Source organism: Bos taurus, chromosome 3 (assembly GCF_002263795.3).
Source record: "Bos taurus isolate L1 Dominette 01449 registration number 42190680 breed Hereford chromosome 3, ARS-UCD2.0, whole genome shotgun sequence".
Lineage (NCBI taxonomy): Eukaryota > Metazoa > Chordata > Mammalia > Artiodactyla > Bovidae > Bos > Bos taurus.
In genome coordinates this window covers 57148735-57174776 of record NC_037330.1, presented here as the reverse complement: position 1 = coordinate 57174776, position 26042 = coordinate 57148735, and the positions used below count along the sequence as shown (strand labels likewise).

The 26042-nt window shown below is 37.1% G+C and overlaps 1 protein-coding gene across 1 annotated transcript in view; it reads right to left on the bottom strand.

Annotated features, from left to right (window-relative positions):
- SELENOF (selenoprotein F) overlaps positions 1 to 26042 on the bottom strand; it is a 43742-nt gene that overhangs the window by 14229 nt on the left and 3471 nt on the right. The window contains exons 2-3 of the mRNA NM_001034759.2: positions 21154 to 21321; positions 3125 to 3188 (exon numbers count right to left, since the gene is read on the bottom strand). Coding sequence (NP_001029931.2) covers positions 3125 to 3188; positions 21154 to 21321 — 232 coding nt within the window. The remainder of the gene's footprint in view (positions 1 to 3124; positions 3189 to 21153; positions 21322 to 26042) is intronic.

The window sequence follows — 26042 nt, the reverse complement described above, 5'->3', positions numbered from 1 at the left end:
ACGAAGAACATGGCATCCAGTCCCATCACTTCATGGCAAATAGACGGGGAAACACTGGAAACAGTGAGAGACTTTATTTTCTTGGGCTCCAAAATCACTGCATACAGTGACTGCAGCCATGGAATTAAAAGATGCTTGCTCCTTGGAAGTAAAGCTATGACAAACCTAGATGGTGTGTTAAAAAGCGGAGACATTACTTTGCCGACAAAGGTCTGTCTAGTCAAAGCTATGGCTTTTCCAGTGATCATGTATGGATGTTGGACTATAAAGAAGGCTGAATGCTGAAGAATTGATGCTTTTGAACTGTGGTGTTGGAGAAGACTCTTGAGAGTCCCTTGGACTCCAAGGAGATCCAACCAGTCAATCCTAAGGGAAATCAATCCTGAATATTCATTAGAAGGGCTGATGCTGAAGCGCCAATACTTTGGCCACCTGATGTGAAGAGCCAATTCATTAGAAAAGACCCTGATGCTGGGCAAGACTGAAGGCAGGAGGAGAAGGGGATGACAGAGGACAAGATGGTTGGATGGAATCACTGACTTGAAGGACATGAATTTGAGCAAGCTCTGGGAGATGGTGAAGGACTGGGAAGCCTGGCATGGTGCAGTCCATTGGGGTACAAAAAGTAGGACACGACTGAGCAACTGAACAGCAACTAAAAATGTAGGCCACAATCTATAGAATTGTTAGGATACAAACCAAATTTACAGAATTATACTCTGTATTTTAACAAGACCCCCGGTGACATATACGTATGTTGGTTTAAGATACTATGAGACCACCTAAGTGGAAATGTCAGTCACAGTCTGAAGTGTGGTGATAAACAAAAGAACAGTTTGAGTTAAAGACATAAATTGAGAGTCACCAGGTGAACACTGCAGTAGAAACCGAGGGAGTGGGGCACCATTTAACAGAGTAAGAAAAAGGGAAAATAAGAACACAGCCTGTGACTGACCCCAATATTTGAAGTTTGGGTGGTAGATGAGATGCCAAAAAAGGAGAATAAAAAAACCTGTTCACACAAGTGAAGGGAAGAGAGAGTCAAATGCTAGAAAGTCATTGTTATTCAATTCTCAAAACAGTCCAATAAGGTAGATATTAACTGATTTTATACCACCTATTAACCCACTTTATAAATGAGTAAATTGATGAAGCTCGTGCTAATCAATCAGTATTCCTTTCAGTAAAACTCAGAGATAACATAATCCTAGGCATCACTCAAGAAGTGAAAACCTATTTGCTATCTCATTTGTATATTATTTTAAAATTCCTTTCTGTATCCAAAGATTTATGATTCTAATACAGAGGCTGGCAAACTACAGTCCACAGGCCACACTGGCCTCCCTGCTTTTATAAATAAGGTTTTACTGGAACACAGGCATATGTATTCATTTAAATATTTTCTATGGCTGCTTCTATGCTACAAAAGCAAAGTTCAAAAGCTGCAATGGATACACTGTTGGCTTTAAAGCTGAAAAGTATTACTATCTGGTCTTTTAGAGAAAATGTTTGCTAAGACCTACAAAATCAGGGGAAATTTACATTTTTTATTTTGGAGAGAGACAGACTGCAGACACATCCTTGTCATGGTAAGACTCGTGCATAAGAAGGAAAACATACTCAACATCATTGCTCTGATGTCACTTAAGTGATAGAACACTAGATCCAACATACAACAAGAAATTTTTATACCTACAGACTTTCCTACTTAAACAACCGTAACATGGAAAACCAAAGTATTCTAGGAGGTATATCTGGAACTGGCTAAGACATGATTTGGGACTTCCTTTCCCCCCACAAAACTTGAATTAATTAATGTGGATAAGACATTTCAAATTTTTAATCCTTCTCTCTAGAATAATTTAACATAATTTTTTCCTTCTGTTTCATGACATGGCTAATTTAAATAAACTTAAAAAATGTACTAGTTTCTCATAGGCTCAGAAAATATTGATAATATAATTATATTAAATATGGCTATGGATTAAAGAATTATACAATCATTTTAATTTAAATTGGTTTGTAGTAATTAAATATTTATACACAGAATTGAAAATCTAATGTTTCAAAAGGAAACGACAGTATGACCACATATACCCACAAGTTTGATAATTTAACTATACATAAGAAATATATATATAATTAAGTTATAATCCAAAGATTAATAAACTACACTCAATCTTTTAAAGACTGAACTAGCAGCTGTAGAAATTATTATGGACATGATAAAACCTGACATCACAAATAGAAGCGCTAACTGCAATCTACTCTTGACCTCATGAAAATCTGAGTCACAAAAAATTATTAATAAGACAAGTCAGTAAATATGAGTAATCAATATAATTGAAAGGAAATGTCAAAACATTTTAGGAATAAGAATGATCACTTTATCATTCGATAACTGATATTAAAAAAAGCTAAAACAACTCTGGTACAATTCTGAGTTTAAGTGTTTGAGGCAAAATTAATCCTAAGAGCAAGGAATTTTCTCCCCAAGTAGAAGCTGTTATATTCTGTGCTATATCAGAATACGTTCTTATTCTAATAAAGAATGTGTTTAATTAGATGTGCATCAGCTCTGGGTCTCAGATAAAATGTCCCTAAGTCAAACTCTTTGATTACATTTCTGTACCAAAAGGAACAATATTTTATTATAAATAATTCTAGGCCAGCAATAAAGGGCATGTGTTAACATGGGCAATTTTACATAATACTAAACCCCAAAAACGCTCTTGCCATTGAGTAAACAAGTCAAGAAACCACAGGAAAGGCAGCAAAAACAGAATGAGGTATACAAATATAGCACTTTCGCATTTCAGTTTACAAAAAACACTTCATTACCTTCATAAAACTGATTTTCAAGTGACATGCAAGAATGGAATAGAAAAGGTTCAAGTCTTTTTGGAGATACAAATCTCCATTACTGTTTGCTGTCAACCAAAAAAATACACTTTCACAATTATCCTTTCACATACTTATTTATCTTTAATGAAGATGCACTTGTATGATTGATTTCCTTTCTTCTACACCTCAAGTTTTATGGTATTTAATTTTCTTCTTATTTTTGTGAAATGTTGATTTTAAGTTATTAACTGAAATTTATACTAGAGTTAATTTTACATACCTTGGACTTGAGGGAACCTCCCCAATTTTCATCCACAGACTTCAAGAATAGCTCCTGCATACAGCTGCAAAAGAAAAAACAGGAATTTAAAAAACCAATATAAATTTTAAAAATGTATTTATAAAATAAATATAAAATTTCATAGTATAAACATTCCAGTTAAGCAGATATATAGATCAAACAAACATCAGAAGAGAAAATGAAGGCCTAAGGGTATTAAACAGTAGAGGTATTCAAACCCTTCTTGGAGTACACTCACACTTATTCAAAAAGACTGAAGAAGATATGAAGACTTGACAATGAACTTGAATAGGTAAGCTGTCCTAGGAAGTTTTTTACAAAATTTTAAAGATTTCCTAGTTTTACTTTTAAGGATGCTAAGGTGAATCCAGGTGTGTATCCATCATCTATTCAACAAAAATATTTAATGAGAATTCCTTTTGGTTGCTTTTAAAATTAAGTGATCAATGTTTTAAAATTAAATAATACAAAACCCCAATCAATACCTTTAAAAAGTAATTAGAGTCCTATGTGTAAAGATATTACTGAAAACTCAGTAAAATTTCATTATAAAGAACTTAAATGCAAATATTTCTCTTAATGAAATTCAGCTGAAATGAATTCAATGGTAAATGTTGCTTTTCTATCTACACATTCTCTTTATAATAAAAAGATTATAAAAGACTCAAATGCAATGATTTTATTGCAATGAATTCAGCTGAAATGGATTCAATAGTAAATATCACTTTTTTGTAGCTGTAGAGCATTGTCCATTTTTTGGTAGTGACTTGGGAATGCTGTGACTCTGAGAAGACAGGCAATTATAAAAACATACTACATCCATTTTACTTCTTCTTAGCTTTTAGTCATTTTTTTGTTTTTTAGTTGTAGGTCCAAGAGCTAAAGATAAATTTTACTTTTCAAGTTCTAAAATAGCACAGAAATCACGTGCACTATGAATTCTTTTTTCAGACACTAAAAAATAAAAGCACAAAACAGAAATTTTAAAAAAAAACTCCTTAATTCCAACTCCTCCCAACACAATGACTTTAAAAAAACATTCTGGGGATTCTGGGTTGGATCAATAAAGTTCTTAAGTTTTGAGAGGCACAGCCACTCAGAGTCTGATTGAATTTGTTTTCATTCACACTACTCATGGACACTCTGAAACACTGATGGATTTCAGATTAAGAACTCTGATGATCTCTAAGATTCTTAAATAAGATTTGGTTAATCTTGGTTTGCTAATCCCACACCCCAAATCTTTAAAAGTATAAGGCCATATTACCAATGAGCTCATAAAAAGATTCTAACATCACTAATCAATACAGAAATTAAACCAAAACCACAATTAAGATACCACTTCACACTCATTAGAAGCTATTATAAAAAAAAACAAAACAAGTGATTAAGTAGGATGTGGAGAAAACGGAATCCTTGTGCACTGCTGTTGGGAATGTAAAGTGGTACAGCCACTATGGAAAACAGAATGGTGGTTCCTTTAAAAATTAAAAATAGAATTATATGATCCAGCAATTTCACTTCTAGGTATATACCCAAAAGAATTATAAGCAGGGACTGGAATAGTTATTTGTGTTATTATTCAGAATAACCAAAAGGTGGAAGCAGCCTAAATGTCTACTGACAGATGAATGGCTGACCAAAATGCAGTATCAGATCAGATCAGTCGCTCAGTCATGTCTGACTCTTTGCGACCCCATGAATCGCAGCACGCCAGGCCTCCCTGTCCATCACCAACTCCCAGAGTTTACTCAGACTCACGTCCATCGAGTCAGTGATGCCATCCAGCCGTCTCATCCTCTGTCGTCCCCTTCTCCTCCTGCCCCCAATCCCTCACAGCATCAGAGTCTTTTCCAATGAGTCAACTCTTCATATCAGGTGGCCAAAGTATTGGAGTTTCAGCTTTAGCATCATTCCTTCCAAAGAAATCCCAGGGCTGATCTCCTTCAGAATGGACTGGTTGGATCTCCTTGCAGTCCAAGGGACTCTCAAGAGTCTTCTCCAACACCACAGTTCAAAAGCATCAATTCTTCGGCGCTCAGCCTTCTTCACAGTCCAACTCTCACATCCATATATGACCACAGGAAAAACCATAGCCTTGACTAGACGAACCTTTGTTGGCAAAGTAATGTCTCTGCTTTTGAATATGTTATCAAGACTGGGCATAACTTTTCTTCCAAGGAGTAAGCGTCTTTTAATTTCATGGCTGCAGTCACCATCTGCAGTGATTTTGGAGCCCAGAAAAATAAAGTCTAACACTGTTTCCACTATTTCCCCATCTATTTCCCATGAAGTGGTGGGACCGGATGCCATGATCTTAGTTTTCTGAATGTTGAGCTTTAAGCCAACTTTTTCACTCTCCACTTTCACTTTCATCAAGAGGCTTTTGAGTTCCTCTTCACTTTCTGCCATAAGGGTGGTGTCATCTGCATATCTGAGGTTACTGATATTTCTCCCGGCAATCTTGATTCCAGCTTGTGTTTCTTCCAGTCCAGCGTTTCTCATGATGTACTCTGCATATAAGTTAAATAAACAGGGTGACAACATACAGCCTTGACGAATTCCTTTTCCTATTTGGAACCAGTCTGCTGTTCCATGTCCAGTTCTAACTGTTGCTTCCTGACCTGCATACAAATTTCTCAAGAGGCAGGTCAGGTGGTCTGGTATTCCCATCTCTTGAAGAATTACATACAAAGGAAGGAAGTTATGACACATGCTACAACAGGGATGACAACTGAAAGCATTATCCTAAGATAAGGCAGCCACAAAGGTATAAATACTACAGGATTGCACTTTTATGAGGTACTATGAGTAGTCAAATTCAGAGACAAAGTAGAATGGTGGTTGTCAGAGGTTGGTGGGTGGTGGTATGGAGGAATTATTGTTTAATAACTATGTTTCATGTTGGGAAGATGAAAGTTTTGGTGATAGATGGTGATGAAGCTTGGACAACAACGTTAATGTACCTGATGTCACTGAATCGAACACTTAAAAACAGTTAAAATGCTTAATTTTATGTACACTTTACCATAATTTAAAAAATAAGGCTATATACAAATTTGGTTATTAGATTTATCTTCTGTTTCCAAGTTTATGATCCCTTGGAAACACTAAGTGGAGATTCCATTACCTTAGATGATGGCATTCCTCTATACCATTGTTTCCCTAAATTCTTTGTATCATTACACAGCGAAAACAGTAACAATTGTTTGGAGCACTGGGGTAAAAGAAGTTGCTGCTTAGAACTGGAGATGACTAGCCTGGGGGGCCGGAGAAGGCAATGGCAACCCACTCCAGTACTCCTGCCTGGAAAATCCCAAGGACGGAGGAGCCTAGTAGGCAGCAGTCCCTGGGGTCGCAGAGTTGGACATGACTGAACGACTTCACTTTCACTTTTCATTTTCATGCACTGGAGAAGGAAATGGCAACCCACTCCAGTGTTCTTGCCTGGAGAATCCCAGGGATCGGGGAGGCTGGTGGGCTGCCGTCTATGGGGTTGCACAGAGTCACCCACACCTGAAGTGACTTAGTGGCAGCAGCAGCAGCCTGGGAGCCTCTGCTCACTTGAGTTCCCATTTGGTTGTCCCAAAGGACTCAAGGATCCTAGCACTCTCGTAACCCATTTTTTGCACCACAAAACATGAACTGATTAATGAAAAATATTAGAAACGTATTTTTTAATGACTACACAAGCTCAGATGTGAGCTTCTTAAGGAAAATTTCATGTGCTTAAAGCATTAATTTGTGATGCTAGTTTGGCATTTTTAAGAATTTGCAGTGTTCATAGGAAAATATGTTTTTTGTGGTGAATAAATGCAGTAAATTAACTACAAATTGTGGTAAATTTTCAATGCCTTATAATCATAAGAATCTTTGGCAACACATACATTCACGTACAAGGAAATATATGCTACTCAGAATTTATCAAGGGTATGAAGTATGAAAGGGTTAAAAAAAGGTTAAAATTTGAAACTTCCTTGAATTTCACCTTTAGCGTTTTTACTCTTTAAAGTAACATAAACATATAAAAACTGACCTTCAAACATTTGTGGAAAAATATCAGTTGAAGAAAAATCAAAGCACCAAGTTATATAACTTCTATATGGCAAGCTTTTATTTTGCATATATTACCAACACCGAGTTGGTAGGGCTCTCTTCTATGTGCGTTAAAGAGAAGCCTTATTTGAACCGATAATCTAACTCTAGGCACTATTCCATTAGGATTATATTACACTGACCCAAATAATTTAAATGGAAATATACAGACACCTTTAGAAAAATATGAAAATGATGTACAAAACTGCATTTCCCCTTTTGGCATCCATACCTATTTCCATATTACTTATTGCCAGTTTTCCTAAATTTTTGATAGCATCCTTCAAATGGGAAGTGGAAATATCTAACTACTTCAGCCCTATAACTAATTCACCTTATTTGTAACAGGATTTTTGAATATTCCAATTTCCCTTTCATTTAAAAAATAACTGATTTTTATTATTCTTAAAATAAATTTCAGCTTTGCACTTATATTTTGAGCATTACCAAGATTATTATTTATAAGCTACCTTAATTTAAACTCTGTACATTTCATATATTTTCCTAATATTTTGAGACCATGTACTCCCTTCACTGTTGAAAGACTTCCCTGGTAATTTATTTACTGTTGAAATATAATGATTTCTTTCCTAACTGACCAACCTCTTGTTACAAAATTTTAGTTAGAGCCTATAATGAGGTTTCTCATATAAAAAAATCAGCCGAATTCTTTACTTTGTGGTGATATCTTTGCCACAATTAAAAGTTTTACTATGTAGCTATAAAATGGATCAGATTAATAGTAAGACAAAAAGATCAGTCTATGCTATTTTCTACCAGATAGCTAGATTCCTAGGTAAGTTAAGGCAACATATGTGAGTTTTGTAAAATTTCCAAAGAATTTTTAAAAAGTATTACATTTAACTTTTACTGCCACCATCATACTACCATCATTACAACAAATCTATAAACCTTGTCCAAGTAAGAAATATTCTGCTACTTCTCAACACTAAATATTTAATACTTTTGTTGGTGATGGTATCAATGGCTCTGAAGAAACATTACAATGAGAAACTAGTTATTTAAAATAAGTCAAACTATCAAATTTTCATACAGCACGGTATGTTAAACAAGGAGGCTACCACACAGAGGTGGTTCTAGGCCATGAGTGACTTACGTAACCAAACCAAAACCTAAGCCTATAAATGCTTTAAAGTTAAGAAATTAAACCTGAAATTCAGTTCAGTTCAGTCGCTCAGTCATGTCCGACTCTTTGCGACCCCATGAATCCCAGCACGCCAGGCCTCCCTGTCCATCACCAACTCCCAGAGTTTACCCAAACTCACGTCCATCGAGTCGGTGATGCCATCCAGCCATCATTCTCTGTCATTCTCTTCTCCTCCTGCCCCCAATCCCTCCCAGCATCAGGGTCTTTTCCAGTGAGTCAACTCTTCACATCAGGTGGCCAAAGTATTGGAGTTTCAGCTTTAGCATCAGTCCTTCCAAAGAACACCCAGGACTGATCTCCTTTAGAATGAACTGGTTGGATCTCCCTGCAGTCCAAGGGACTCTCAAGAGTCTTCGCCAACACCACAGTACTAAAGCATCAATTCTTCGGCACTCAGCTTTCTTCACAGTTCAACTCTCACAACCATACACGACCACTGGAAAAACCATAGCCTTGACTAGACGGATCTTTGTTGGCAAAGTAATGTCTCTGCTTTTGAATATGCTATCTAGGTTGGTCATAACTTTCCTTCCAAGGAGTAAGCGTCTTTTAATTTCATGGCTGCAGTCACCATCTGCAGTGATTCTGGAGCCCCCAAAAATAAAGTCTGACACTGTTTCCCCATCTATTTCCCATGAAGTGATGGGACCAGATGCCATGATCTTCGTTTTCTGAATGTTGAGCTTTAAGCCAATTTTTTCAGTTTCCTCTTTCACTTTCATCAAGAAGCTTTTTAGTTCCTCTTCACTTTCTGCCATAAGGCTGGTGTCATCTGCATATCTGAGGTTATTGATATTTCTCCCGGCAATCTTGATTCCAGCTTGTGCTTCTTCCAGCCCAGCATTTCTCACGATGTACTCTGCATAGAAGTTAAATAAGCAGGGTGACGATATACAGCCTTGACGTACTCCTTTTCCTATTTGGAACCAGTCTGTTGTTCCATGTCCAGTTCTAACTGTCACTTCCTGACCTGCATATAGGTTTCTCAAGAGGCAGGTCAGGTGGTCTGGTATTCCCATCTCTTTCAGAATTTTCCAGTTTATTGTGATCCATACAGTCAAAGGCTTTGGCATAGTCAAGAAAGCAGAAACAGATGTTTTTCTGGAATTCTCTTCCTTTTTCCATGATCCAGCGGATGTTAGCAATTTGATCTCTGGTTCCTCTGCCTTTCCTAAAACCAGCTTGAACATGTGGAAGTTCATGGTTCACGTATTGTTGAATCCTGGCTTGGAGAATTTTGAGCATTACTTATCTAGCGTGTGAGATGAGTGCAATTGTGTGGTAGTTTGAGCATTCCTTGGTATTGCCTTTCTTTGGGATTGGAATGAAAACTGACCTTTTCCAGTCCTATAATTACCAGTCATCAACTGCTTTTGCTGCTGCTGCTGCTAAGTTGCTTTAGTCGTGTCTGACTCTGCGACCCCATAGAGGGCAGCCCACCAGGCTCCCCCGTCCCTGGGATTCTCTGGGCAAGAACACTGGAGTGGGTTGCCATTTCCTTCTCCAATGCATGAAAGTGAAAAGTGAAAGTGAAATCGCTCAGTAGTGCCCGACATTTTGTGACCCCATGGACTGCAGCCTACCAAGCTCCTCTGTCCATGGGATTTTCCAGGCAAGAGTACTGGAGTAGGGTGCCATTGCCTTCTCCGAGTCATCAACTAGGTTTTCCCAAATAAGGTAGCTTAAGCTACAGCCAATCAAAACATATCGCTGCTTTGCTTCCACATCGTCTCTAAGTTCTATCCCTAATTCCTGTTGGTGGGGCACTTTTAACCACTTCCAGCTGGGTGTTACCCAGTTTGAATTGATTTATGCTTAAACCATTAAAATTTTTAATAGGCCTCACTGTATCTTTTAAGAGTATAGTGAAAAGAGCTCACGTTAAAAAATCAAATGCGTATGTGGGTCTAGTTCTAGTTCTGCTAGTTACAGACAGCAAATCATTCTCTCTCAGCTTCAGTTTACCATCTGAACAAGAAATATTCCCAGGGCTTCCTTGGTGGTCCAGTAATTAACAGTCTATCCTGCAATGCAAGGGCCACAGGTTCAATCCCTGGTTCAGGAAGATCCCACATGCCAGGGAGCAACTTAGGCCTGTGCACCACAACTACTGAAGCCCCTGGGCCCTAGAGCCTGTACTCCACAGTGAGAGAAGTCACTGCAATGAGAAGCCTGTGTACCACAATGAAGAGTAGCCTCTGCTTGCAGCAAGGAAGGTCCAGCACGACCAAAAAATAAAGTAAACCTTTAAAACAACAAAAAAGAAATATTCCCTACCTTCCAGAGTTGCTAAAACAAATTCAAAAAAAAAAAAAAAAAAATCACAAAACACACAAAAAGCCTGGATTCTTTAGATACTCAATACGTTAAGAATAGTGAATATTTTCTTTCATGCTATCGGTTATGGTTAAGGTGTGTATCCATTTTCATAGAGGCCCTGAGAGCCTGTTCAAGGATGTTATTCATTGTTCCTGTTACTAGAATTTCTTCACATTTTCCTCTCCACTTCAAAATTTCTCAAGCTTTCAAATTCACATGACCTTAGAGCAGTGTTTTCAAGCCTTACTGTACAACTATACACTTGAATTATCTAAGATTTTGAAAATTACTGATCCTTGGAACTCACCCCAGTTCAAGTAAATCAGGAGAGTTGGGTTGTGGTCTAGGCACCAGTTTTTTGGTTAATATATACTACTTTTAAAGTTATTCAAGTGACTGTAATGTGCAGCTGGGGATGCCTTGGACTACCCTCAACTATTAAAGAGGCAAAAATTACAAAGCAATCAAATAGTAGTAGACTTTTGCTTAAGAGACTAGCTAAATTAAGGTAAACCAAGTAAACAATGACTAAAGCAAGATAAATGCTGTAATACTGTTTTTCGTCTCATCAGTTCAGTTCAGTCGCTCAGTAGTTTCTGACTCTTTGTGACCCCATGAACCGCAGCATGCCAGGCCTCCCTGTCCATCACCAACCCAGAGTTTACCCAAACTCATGTCCATCGAGTTGGTGATGCCATCCAACCATCTCATCCTCTGTCGTCCCCTTCTCCTTCTGCCCTCAATCTTTCCCAGCATCAGGGTCTTTTCAAATGAGTCAGCTCTTCACATCAGGTAGCCCAAGTATTAGAGTTTCAGCTTCAACATCAGTCCTTCCAATGACCCCAGGACTAATTTCCTTTAGAATGGACTGGTTGGACCTCCTTGCAGTCCAAGGGACTCTCAAGAGTCTTCTTCAACACCACAGTTCAAAAGCATCAATTCTGCACTCAGCTTTCTTTATAGCCCAACTCTCACATCCATACATGACTACTGGAAAAACCATAGCCTTGACTAGATGGACCTTTGTTGGCTAAGTAATGTCTCTGCTTTTTAATATGCTGTCTAGGTTGGTTGGAAGAATCATTTGCAGCCATACATTTTTAATTTTTGAAATCCTCTTTTAAAGCAGAACTTTAGAAAAAAACTGAAAGTAGCACTGTGATGAAAATGACTTAATGTTAGGTTAGCCAAAGGAAAAGCTTTGACTGCTGAACAGAATTCAGATCTGAGCAGCAACTATTTTATTGGTCTTATGAAGCCCTGAGAGAAAGTGAAAGTCAAAGTGTTAGTTGCTCAGTCCTGTCCACCACAGACTGTAGCCCACCAGGCTCCTCTATCCATGGGGATTCCCCAGACAAGAATACTAGCAGTAGGTTGCCACTCCCTTTTCCAGGGGATCTTCCCGACCCAGGGATGGAACCCAGGTCTCCCGCACTGCAGGTGGCAGATTCTTTACTGTCTGAGCCACCAGGGAAGTCTCCTCTGAAGGGCTCCCTGCTCTTAATTAAAATGTAGGAGTTTAAAAATAAGGAAGCATAGCTATAAAATGATAAAATCTAAGTATTATAATATTTAGAGATCTTAAATGAAAAAACTATTATGATAACATTTAAGTATACGCGACCCACTCTTAGAACAATTATATCACTAGTGGTAAAGAACCTCCCTGCCAATGCAGGAGATACAAGAGATGTGAGTTCAAATCTTAGGTCAGGAAGATCCCCTAGAGAAGGGCATTGCAACCCAGTCCAGTATTCTTGTTTGGAGAATCCCATGGACAGAGGAGCCTGGTGGGCTACAGTCCATAGGGTCACACAAAGTCGGACGTGACTGAAGCAACGTAGTACACACAAACGTTATTTTTTTAAAGTCAACTTTACTTTTTTCACATACATCTGGAGAGCAAAAATATATTAAGCAGAAGCTATTTTTTTTCTAAGCAAAATTGAGTCAGTTAATTCTCAGAGAAAATGTTTACAACTAAAACTATGTCTAGGGATCTGATGTTATAAATTTTAATTCATTATTTATCAAAGTCATTCCTATATTTTCTAATATTTTTTAAAGTACCTGTAATGCTAGAAACAAAAAGCTACAACTACACATGAGCAAATAATTAGAGTACTAAATATTTGCGATCTTATAGTAAGCTTTTGTCAAGATTCAGTTTAAGTTACCTTAAGTGTATAAGGCAAACGTTATATTTATTAACATTTTCATACACTCTGACTGATGGCATTCTTGTATAGGAACAATGAACGAATACAAAGGATCAGGGAAATAAGTTGGGTTTTACAATTTTAGCAAACCAACCTGGTAAATATAATGCTCTAAAATCATATACCTGAGATCAAACTATTCATTTTTAGGTGTTTTCTACCAAACTCCGCAAAAATATAAAACAATGACTGTGTCTAAAGAAGCTTCCTCTAAGTTAAAAACAAGCTAGGTAACAACTACCTTAAATCAGGCTCTGAAGAAAGTAAGAGGATGCTGAGGGAGTCTTGCCATAAAGATACAATCACTGTTCCACTAAAAAGCTCAACGAAAATGTAAAAAAAAAAAAAAAATATGTTTCTCTGACATCACCACAATATAAATTAGACCATTCTAACTATGAAATCTGAGGAAAAGAACAAGGCTTCTTTCAATACTGTGGTAAGAAACAGAATTTGAATATACACCTAAAACAAAGAGAATTTCATCACCAAGAGGTTAAGACTTTAACGATCAGATTTCCACCTAGATGCAAATATATTCACAGATACAGAGCACACACATTCCCATACACACTTCAGCTATAAGTATGAATAATTCAGGGTATAGTTTGGGAACAATATATTCAACCCTACTAATACCTAGGGAATATCACACAATGTATAGAATAATGACACAATGCCACTATATTTCCTGAGGTCAAAATATCCAGAGCATGGTAAAAAAGACCCTAAGCTTGAATATCTTAAAGGTAAGCAGTTTTAAAAACAAAACCAACTAGCCCCTTGGTAATATGTATAAATAAAGAAAATGGCAAACAATTTAGTGTAAGTACTCAATAAAAAACAAAAGTCAATGTATAAAAAAATTCAATAATAAAAAAATTAATTAATTTTTGCTAAGTGTTTGAAAAGTTAACGTATATTTCTGTTAATCTGAAAATCTGAGATTGAGATCCTGTTAAAACACAGTTCAATATCCATTCAATAGTCTCGAAAAATGAACATGAATGTGCCACAATGACTCTGAGGTAGGTATGTTTAGGAAATGTGGCTGTAAGACAGCCTGGAGATAGATTATGAACTACTTTAAGGATTTATTTCTCTTTTAAATATTATAATCTGCAAATGTGACAGAACGTTTTAACATGCTTAGAAGCAGATTCTGATTTGTAAATATCTAAAAAAAAAAAAAAATTAACTACACTTATTTTTTATATTAAAGATAAAGCAGGAAAAGCTGCTTTTCAAAGAAAGTTCAATTCTTTGTGTGTTTCCATTACCATCCAATAGTGAACACCACGGTCATAAAAAAGGAGGCAATTATTATCATTTGCAAGAAAGATTACAATTATCTGAAATAAAAAATAAGAGCTGGCTCAAATTAAATGATTTCTATTAAAATTAATCACCTAATGTATTTTCACTTTAAAAACAGATACCAAAAGAGCTGCAATAATTCAAAAGTTAAGCAGTATACAAAAATGAAGAGCAACAATGTGAAATTAGAACAAAAGAAAGGAGGCCAGTCTACACATTTTCACTTTTTGCCTGCTCTCTGAAGAGTATACTATCTATTTTAGAACTTATTATGGTACCGAGATAAAATTCATGGCCTGCCACAGTAGAACTTAACACGTCTATCTTCAAAAAGAAAACTGAAAAGGCAGTTTGGAACTAAGGGATGTATGCCTTACTAAAAATTATCCTCTGTCGCTGTCTCTTTTCCCATCCACCATCATTGCCCTTAGGGGCTACCTTGTAGCTAGATGGAATTTTGTTGTAGCCTTGTGCTGAGGTTAGCAGTTTCTGACATAAAAACACTGCAAAGTGTCCTCACTCTTCCCTTCCACATTTCAATCCAGTTAGTCAACAAATCCTGTAGTTTCTTGTTGCCTAAATCTATTTCAGATCTGCCCCTTCTCCATTTTTACTACAGTGTGTTAGCTTAAGCTCCTTCCTGCATCTTTCCTTTGGAAGCTGGCATCTTAAGTTCTTTTTCTGCCAATGGTACTCCTTACTACTCTATCAACTATCATTCACAACACCAACAAAAGTTATTAAAACACAAATCTGATGTCAATTTACTGTTCATAGTCCTTAACTGTCATCACCTGCCTATAGGGTAGAGTTCAAACTTCTTACCAAGGCACACAGGCCCTACTTACTTACCTATTGTTCTCTCTCTTCATAATAAGCTCTCTGATTCATCTTAGATGGCCATCTCTCTCATGATGACTCTGTTCCTTTTCAAATACTTTTCCTTCTGCCAGAGATGACCTTCTCCTAATCACTTTCCAACTTACCATAAGCATCAACTTCTACATAAGCAAGGGGTAATGTTTACATGACCTGTCAAATGGTTATATCCTTTCTTCTGTGGTGCTTTTATACCATTTGTTTATAGAACTTATCTCTCTGAGTTCTTAGTGTTTTTAGTTCTTCTGTTGGTCACTTCCATAGTGATTAACATGGCTGTTTCTATAGTTCTTGATTATGCCAACTTTAAGAAATTTATTGATTCCCCTCCTCCTTCCAATTTTAATTTCTAATTTTTTTTTAGCAGTTACATTATTGGATATTATGTTTTATCCCAACAGAATATCCTGCCAAATGCATTCCAGTAGTCCAATTTCCATGTCTATTTCTTCGAGTCCTCTAGGACAGTGACTACTGTCTTATTTTGGCATTCTCAGAGCCTGCAGTATGAAGTAATATTTAGTACATAAACAAAGTTTATTTTGATTCTGAAGTAGGTTTGTCTGAAAGAAATGCAGTTGTAAGACAGCCTGGAAATTAATAATGATTACTTTAAGGGTTTATTTTTCTTATAAATATTACAATCTGTAAATGTGACAGAATGTTTTAACATTCTTAGACAGAAGCTGATTCTGATTTGTAAATACCTAAGAAAACTGACCACATTCATTTTTCATATTAAAGGCAGATGAAATGCCCCGTATAGAAAATATAAAAAATAAATTTAAACTATTTTCAGTTCAACTGAATAACTGCACAAAAGAAACTTTTAAACTTTTCTTACACAAATATATGACATACATGTTTATTGTCACTTGTTAGCTGTATGACTTTAGGCAAGATCTCCTTGCCTTAGACCTAGGTATGAAATAGAGATGATAATGGTACTTACCTCATGGGGTTGTTGTAAGGATTATATAAGTGACTTCATGTAAAGTCTTGGAAGAGCACCTTCATACAATAAGAACTTAATGAATGTTTGAAGCTATTATTAAGCAAATTTATGTCTTTATTTAGTATTGTTGCTACTCACGAGTCTTACTGATTCTTACACTGAATTTGAACTGCTGCTAAACATTTAGTTTAAAAAAAAACTTTTTGAACAGTGTTTTTATATTAGAATAACCTGTTGAATTAAATTTGTTTCCTTTGAAGAAATCAGTTCATAGATTTGATGTTACACACAGTACAAAAGTGAATCTATTTTAAGCAATGGTGAAATCTCTTTAGCGACTACAATTTCATGCAGTTAGCTTAACCTCCATTTCATCCTTCTATGCTTTACACATCAGCAGAATTCAGCTTCTGATAGGGTAAAGCTTAAAATTTGCCATTGTTTTGAATAATGCTGTTTAAGCTGACTTCTAAATTACTCTAAAGTTGGCCACAGAATTTCATGTATTATTTCTTAGTAAAAAGAGCCTTATTCAAGGGCGAAAACTTATGAAATATTATAAGCTAAAGGCTAGGGATTCAGAAACAAACAAAAAAAATAGTTCTGAACTTCAAAAAGCATAAAATACTGGGAGAGAAAGAAAGCCAGACATCAGATACAATATAATGGAGTTAACTGCAAATCACAGGCATGTTTAAGTGCTTTGGAAATGCAGTGGTGGTTGGTGGTTTAGTTGCTAAGTCATGTCTGACTCCTGCAACCCCATGGACTATAGCCTGCCAGGCTCCTCTGTCCATGGGATTCTCCAGGCAAGAATACTGGAGTGGGTTACCCCAGGGGATCTTTCTGACCCAGGAATCGAACCCGGGTCTCCTGCATTGCAGGCAAATTCTTTCTTGACAAAGCTATGAGGGAAGACCTAGGTGTAGCTTAATGTAACTTGGAAGTGGCAGGGGTGGTGGCTAAGGAGGAGAAATTCGCTAAGACTTCCCAGCAAAGGGGACACTTGAGCTAAATCTTTAAAACAGCTTAAGTAGAAGTAGTTTACTCTAGTAATTGAGGGGAAAACCCAGTGTGTTCTTTACCTAAGAGCGCGTCATCCATCTGCTCCCAGGTGTAACTTCTCACATGGCTACTGTGGCAGCTTTTGTGGCAGTTCTTACATTATTCCATAATCTTAGCTAATAACTGGTTAGTGACCCAACTTGAGCTAGTAACAACCCTTGTCTAAAATACTTCAAAAACATTAACAGGAGAAGAATTAGTCCTTTTCTGGTGGGAAAAGCTGTAAAATACAACAAGCAAGAACTGGCAGTTGTATGTTTTCCCATCACAAGCAAAGAGTCAGTCAGTAGTGAACAGTTCCTTCCCTTCCATCTTAAGATTCTATGTACAAAAAGCAGAAGTCACTTACACTACTTAGTAAATACTAAGAGCACCAAGATGTAAACATTTTTCTTTCATTAGTTTACCGTTTTTTTACTTTAAGTTACAAATTAGTATACAGGCCTTCCTGGTGGCTCGGTGGTAAAGAATCCACCTGCCAATGCAGGAGACATGGGTTCAATCCCTGGAGAAGGAACCTGGCAACCCTTTCCAGTCTTCTTGCCTGGGAAACCTCGTAGACAGAGGGGCCTGACGGGCTACAGTCCATGGGGTCGCAAAGAGTTGGATATGACTTAGTGACTAAACAACAATAAATTAGTATGCTCTTAATAATTCAGTCAATACCCTTATGAATGTTTATAAATTGTACCTAAGTACACAGTTATGAGCAAAACTAGTTAAAACAGTAGTAAATCAGCTAACCAAAAAATCTTATTCTAGTTATATTTGTGATCTTTACTTAGGTCCTTTACAATCAAAAGTGGGGGAGAAACAAGACCAAATACAAACAATATAGGAATATCTACTTGCAGAATAAGGGACTTAGAAGATATTTTCTGCATTTATTGGGAATAAATACATTTTTTTAAAAGCAAATTTTATGTTTTGCCTATCAAAGGCTAAATTTAGCCTGTTGACTGAGTGTATGCATTTGAAAAATGATTAGCTTTATCCCTGAACAGACCTATAAAGCATGCAACTAAGACAGAACCAAAATGAGTATTTAGGTAACATTTCTTTATTATAAATTGCCAAGACAGTCCTGCAAATAAACTATAAATTTCCTCTTCTACAAAATTTATATTCCCGATGATTTACACACAGCCATGTTTAAGTATTTTTAATATTTTTGACATAAGGCACTAGTCTATAATGCAGGTTCAATCCCCAAATCTGGAATATTTCCTGGAAAAGGAAATGGCAACCCACTTCAGTAACCTTGCCTGGGAAATCTCATGGACAGAGGAACCTGGTGGGCTACAGTCAATGGGACCTCAAGAGTCAGACACGACTTAGTGACTAAACGACAACAAACTAGTCTATATATTGCATATTTTAACTTTCGTTAAAGTAGAACTAAATTAAACTATAATTTCAAAATTAAGCCTTAAGCCAGAGTTGAATGAGACAGAAAAGCTATTGTGTATATTGTTACCTATGATTCAGTTCAGCTCAGTGCAGTCGCTCAGTCCTGTCCAACTCTTTGCGACCCCATGGACAGCAGCATGCCAGGCTTCCCTGTCCATCACCAACTCCTAGAGTTTACTCAAACTCATGTCCATTGAGTTGGTGATGCCATCTAACCATCTCATCCTCTGTCATCCCCTTCTCCTGCCTTTAATCTTTCCCAGCATCAGGGTCTTTTCAAATGGGTCAGTTCTTTGCATCAGGTGGCCAAAGTATTCGAGTTTCAGCTTCGTCTTCAGTCCTTCCAATGAATATTCAGGACTGATTTCCTTTAGGATGGACTGGTTGGATCTCCTTGCAGTCCAAGGGACTCTCAAGAGTCTTCTCCAACACCACAGTTCAAAAGCATCAATTCTTTGGCACTCAGCTTTTTTAATAGTCCAGTTCTCACACCCATACATGACTACCTATGATTATGTACCAATAATCCAGAGAGTAGTACTGCAGAGATTAAATTAAGCATACCACTTTTATATAAGAATGTGGTTTATATCTACATGGAAGCTTGCCTGACCTGCCATACTTTTATATTTATACTACTATTTTAAGTGTTTTGGTTTCACCAGGCCTCTAGAAAATCATTCACTGATTTTGTGCAACACTGTCCTAGCAAATAATGAGAGTACATCTTAAAGATTAAGGGCAAGGAGTTGAGAAAAAACAAGTACAGTATAAAAGGTATATTAGGATACAGGCTCACTTGCACTTAGATATAATAAACATTTCAGTTTGTGTGACTAGTTAGGCATGTATTAAACAGTGGGCTATTTCCCCACGGATAATGCTGAGCTGTAACTGCTGCAAAGTGTCAAGATATCAAACACAGCTCAATTAATAATGAAAACTGAACAGGAATATGATTAATTTGAGAAGTGTGACTGAAGTTTGGTTCTACTAAAATTGTATCACAAGGACTTCCCTGGCAGTTCAGTGGTTAAGATTCTGCACTTGCCCTACAGGGGGCATGGGTTTGATCCCTGGCTGAGGAACTAAGATCCTGTATGTGGCATGGTGTGGCTTAAAAAAAAAAAAAACAACTCACAAAATTTGTATATTATAAAGAATTACTGAGAAAGGGCAATTAAGTAAAAACAGCTTTTATATGCACTTATAGTTAAGGCATATTTGATATCAGTCAAAGGCTAGACTTTCTCAGCTTACCCTTGATTACAAAGGGGGTGTGTGATAAAGATTATTTCTTTTAAAACACCCCTTGTTGTTCAATCCATCTCAGTTTGGTGTCTCAGAAAATAATTATTGTTGGCCGAGTGTTGTACAGACCATAGAATAACAGCTTAAAGATGAGAGGATGAACCACACTGCAGCCACTTGTCTCCTGTGAATATACCATTGAAGAAACAAAACAGAAAACAGGAAGGAAGGAGCCTACTAATTAGGTCCTATGTCTTAAGTCTATCTAAAATCCAGTTTTAAAAATCTTTTTAGATTTTACCTACTTGCAGTAAAGACTAACTTTTATATATGGGAATCTTCTAAACATTAAAATATATTATGGGTATATGTGAACCAAGAAAATGAAAGCCATTGTAGACACAGAAGCCATATCTGGGACATAGGAATTTCAGGTTTTCAACTGAGAAATCAAGGATAACTTTCGGTTGAATAATGATGTTAAAGCGTGTCTGCTTGTTTTTCTTACAAACCTATAAAACTGTACTCATTGTTAGAAATAATCCTTTACTACCTAATAATGAGAAGATACTATTTGAAAGCTTTACAAACCATAATACCTCAAACAGGATTCAATAAGTAAAACTGAAAGAATATTAAAAGGAAACAAAGCAGAGAGATATTGACATTTTTCTCAAACATAGGGACTTCATTAATTCAGCTTGATTTGGATGATATAAGTGACCTGTTCCTGATAATTTTTAATTAATCTATAGGTCTAATGAAAAGATTTAAAAATTGAGCAAGTTTACTGTTAATTTGAACAGTGGGTAAAACCATAGCAGATTTTACTGGATACTTAGAACTACCTAGTCCCGGTTGTCTTTAGGTGTTAACGGTGAGAATAGACATCAGGAAATAGTAGTAACAGGTGTGCAAATTAACAGATCATATTCTTTAGTTAACCAGATTAAAAGTTATAACTTACTGTTGACAATTATGTGCATGTAATAGGTGCTTTACTTTCATCTCAAATTTCAATGTAAGACTAGGTTCTTACTGTAACTGAATAAAAACATCTAGTTAATTATTCTTTGGTTTCATGTGGCCAGAAGTAAGGAAGACTGGACAGCACAGCCATGGTAGGATGGTCTATTGGTCTATAACCATAATTTTCCCCTTCATTTGCTTTGACTGATCTAATGCCCCAGGCAAGAAATCAGTTGAGTTTCTAAAACTACAAAATGTAGAAGCTAATGACTTCTTTGTAGTTAGGTTGATTAGGCAATTTAACATTTTACCTCATCTCAACTAAATCATCTAATGGAAGAGAGATACTAGAAAGCAGTACCTTTTTAGTTTCAAATTGTGCTTCTTCCTGACAGCACCCTCTACAGTCAGGATCCAGCTGCAGAAGGTTGAACTGTCCAAGCAAATCACAGGAGCTGCAGAGCAAGTTGCTGGAGAAACCTAACTCTCTGCAAGACTCTGAGGAAAATTCTGCTCCCAATGCAGAGACCTGAAAACAAAAAATAAGGGGGAAAAAAGTCATCTTTACATTACAAAGCTTCCAAAAAAGAACAAGCAAGAATTGTCAAAATCTAACACACATACTAGAGAGTTACTGAAACGCCTCATTTGGAGACAATTTTTAAATTATTTTTAAACTCTATGACCTTATGAGTCTTTGGTTCTTCCCATCTCCCCCCCCCCTTTTTTTTTTCTTAAAAACTTGTCATATTGCAGCTTGGCTAAAACATGGATTCACAAAAAAGATTATATATTATTTCTTTGTGATATACATACATATATATCTTGAAGAAAAATGAATTTTCATTTCAAGAACTTAGGATCTGCTTGCCCTCTCCTCCTTCTGCTACACATCTCCTAAATGTTCCCCATTTCTATTTTTGGTTCTCTCTTTGCATATTTTCCACGGAGAACTACGTCTTTTCCATGGCTTCAAATATTCATTTATTAAAAACTCTCAAGTCTTTTTTCTTAAGCGTCAAGCTTCCAACATCTTCTCATTTAGATATATAGGCACTACAAATTCAAATTCTCCAACAGTGAAACATCTTTAAAAATCTATTCCTTCCAATGTAGTCATATTCAGAATATCTTAGCAAAATGGTCCCATTTTCCCTGACTACCCAGTCGTCCAGGTCAGTCAACCTAGACTTCACATTCTTCACCATTCTTAGAACCAAAAAAAGCAGAGACATTACTTTGTCAACAAAGGTCTGTCTAGTCAAGGCTATGGTTTTTCCAGTGGTCATGTATGGATGTGAGAGTTGGACTATGAAGAAAGCTGAGCGCTGAAGAATTGATGCTTTTGAACTGTGGTGTTGGAGAAGGCTCTTGACAGTCCCTTGGACTGCAAGGAGATCCAACCAGTCCATTCTAAAGGAGATCAGTCCTGGGTGTTTTGGAAGGACTGATGTTGAAGCTGAAACTCCAATACTTTGGTCACCTGATGCATAGAGTTGACTTATCTGAAAAGACCCTGATGCTGGGAAAGATTGAGGGCAGGAGGAGAAGGGGATGACAGAGGATGAGATGATTGGATGGCATCACTGACTCGATGGACATGGGTTTCGGTGGACTCTGGGAGTTGGTGATGGTCAGGGAGGCCTGGCGTGCTGTGGTTCACGGGGTCGCAAAGAGTCGGACATGACTGAGTGACTGAACTGAACTGAATGAACTGAGAACCAATCAATTAAGTTTTGACAATTCAGAGCTCTCAAGTCTCAAGTCTCTAAAAGAACTCTCAAATCCTTTCCTGCCTCAGTCACTTAAATGGTCAGCTAGTCCTACTTCTCATTACACCTCCAATCCCATTCTACTTTTCTCCTACAGTACCTGAAAATACAAAACCCTTACTCAAACATACATTTGCTCTTTTTTTTTTTATGCTAGGCTCTTTTATACGTTTCCACCTTGTTAAATTCTACTTAATCCAAGAACTTGATCAATATCAGTTTTCTTAGGAAGCCTTCTCTGAGAAAAAGCAGATTCCAATCTTTAGCCACTATCTTTTCTTAGAAATTTATGCATAGCTGTAGAACAGCACACTCATGACACTGCACTATGTAAACCTATGATTGTTTGATTCCCCAATAATACTGTGAACTCTTTCAAGGGCAAGCATTATCTCTCTGTATTTCCAGCACTTGGCTTTCCAGGTGGCACTAGCAGTAAAGAATTTGCCTGCCAATGCAGGAGACTTAAGAGATGGGAGTTTGATCCTGGGGTTGGGAAGATCCCCCAGAGAAGGGCATGGCAACCCACTCCAGTATTCTTGCCTGGAGAATCCCATGGACAGAGGAGTCTGGCAGGCTACGGTCCATAAGGTTGCAAAGAGTCAGACATGACTAAGGTGACTTAGCATGCAGGGACATGCTAGTTCTCAGGTGTGATAAGCAGAGGAATTGGTCAAAACCACAGACTCAAGTATGGGGAATTTCAGATTGACTGTAACAGGTTGACCTCCTAGACCAAGAGTCTGCAAATTTTATGTTAAGGGTCCCATAGTAATTGTGTTAGGCTTGGGTGGCTATTGGAGAAGGAAATGGCAACCCACTCCAGTATTCTTGCCTGGAGAATCCCATGGACGGAGGAGGCTGGTGGGCTACAGGTCCCTGCGGTCACAAAGAGTCAGACACGACTGAGCGACTTCACTTTCACTTGGGTGGCTATACAGTTTCTGTTGGAACTACTCAACTCAGCTACTGTAGTACAAAATCAGTCACAGACAGTAATAAATGAATGTGTGTCTGTGTTCCAATAAAACTTCACTTACAAAAACAACGCTTGCTGGATTTGGCCCACCAGCTAACTAATCAAGCTGATAAAACCAAATGGCATATCTCACTGTAAAAAAACTTTAACTATTGCTGGCATACTCCTCCAAAATGCTAATCATCCCACTGGCCTTACATTAAGTCAACATCCTAATTTGATAGCTTATACAAACATCCTTTACCTTAGGTAAGTAATAGGGTGCAGTATGTATCATAATGTATCAAAATAGATCAAGTATACCAGTCTAGCCAGAAGGACCTAAGACCCTTGCTCCTATACTAATACTTTGAATACAGTTTATTTACTTATAAAGTGATCTGCTTGATCTATTTCACAGGTTAATTTCTATTTCTCCAAAGATGGCCACACCAAAATATATACATCATCCCAAATGTGACTGGCAGGGGCTTGTGACTATTCTGACAAACAGAGTGTCAAGAAGTGATAATTACGTGATTTCTGAAGGTAGGCCATAAAAAAGGAAGCCATCTCTGCTTGACTAGGGCTTGCAGGTGCCGTGTCTCTGTTTCTCTAAAATACTCAACTTTTAGCCACCATGCTGTAAGATAGCCTAAACTACAGAGAGAATGTGGAGAGGCCCATGCAGAGAACAACTGAGGCCTCCAGCTGACAAACAGCATCACCTACTAGATGTGTGAGTAAAAAGCCTTCACGCTTTAGTCTTTAGTCTCAGGCTGAGGTCCGTGACACCGTGGAACATACAGCCACGCTGTCGTGCCTGTCTGAATTGCTAACCCATAGAATCTGAAAGCAAAATAAACAATGGTTTTATACCACCAAATTTCAGGGTGATCTGTTTTCCAGCCATGGTAACTGAAACAGGCAATAAAAGTGAAATCACTTTGAAACAGTGAACTGCTAAACAAATGTAAGAAACTGTTACCAAAGCATGTTTTATAAAACAAGAATCTCAAATGAAAAATCATGGTATTATAATACTTGGTTTTATTCTGGCGTTTACTGAGCACCAACTGACAGGTAGAGTGAACATGCAAAACGTATTTGAGTCTGTTGACATCCTGATTCAAATACCAACTCAGAGCAACCTTATTTCTGAATTTCTGAATAGGAATAACAACCACTTACTTCACAGAGTTTGGAGGATTAAAGGAGAAAAAGTACAGAAAGCATCTAGTATCCTGTCCAGTACACAGTGAGTACTTAATAAATGTTAGAATTACTCCTACCTTCCACTGTGAAAACAAAAACACTATTTATATTTAAATCATTATAATAGACACTTATCTCTAACCCATGTCTATTATAATGATTTAAATATAAATAGTGTTTTTGTTTTCACAGTGGAAGGTAGGAATAATTCTAACATTTATTAAGTACTCACAGGTTAGAGATAAGTGACGGAGAAGGCAACAGCACCCCACTCCAGTGTTCTTGCCTGGAAAATCCCATGCACAGAGGAGCCTGGTGGGCTGCTGTCTATGGGGTCGCACAGAGTCGGACATGACTGAAGTGACTTAGCAGCAGCAGCAGAGATAAGTGTGGGGGAGATAGAATGTATCGTGAATTTCATGAGTGAATCTTTTTTTCTACTATAATTCGTTTTTTGCATACTTAAGGCTTTGACTCAAATAAGAACACCAGAACATATTTTAAAGCACTTTATAAGTAGAAAATGCTAAATAATATAGGAGAGTTCAACAATAAATTACACCCACCCATCTTTTTATTACATAAAACTAACTGAATAGCATTTAAATGTACACAGTAAGGTCAAATATTACATTTTATGTTTTGTTTTACTGTTGTTATTTTTGGCTCTGCCACAGTGCTTATGGAATCTTAGTTCTCCAACCAAGGACTGAACCGTGCCCTTGGCAGTGAAAGCACAGAAGCCTGGATGACCAGGGAATTCCCCTAAATTTTATAATAATTAGCCACCCTTGTAAGACAGACATGGATTTTAAGGACAGGGTGGGATAACTCAAATTGGGATAACCACTTAACATTTACAACTTTCTGCAATTCTAAGTAGGATTGACAGGCTAAGAGACTATGCGTTATTCATTTATTTTTCTGGTGTTATTGAGTTCTTTAAAAACATGAGGGTTGTTGGCAGAGAAACTGTAATAACTGTAATGCAACATTACCTCTTTGGGCAAAAGTCTGGTATTGCTATACATTTTACTACACTTATACATTCACATGAGTAGTTGTCTCTTTACTCAGAAAACTCACAGGGTTCTCACATAGTAATTCTGAAAAGATTCAAATCTGAGATGAAAGCAAATACATGGGTTTACAGATGAGCCCCAAGAAAATAAGTACCAGAAACATTATGACAAGCCATAATGACAAGCTCTTACAAGGCACCAGATACTTTGTCAAGTGTTGCTAAACACTTTACATCATTATTTCATTTAATCTTATCCTCCTATGAAAAAGGAGGTATCATCC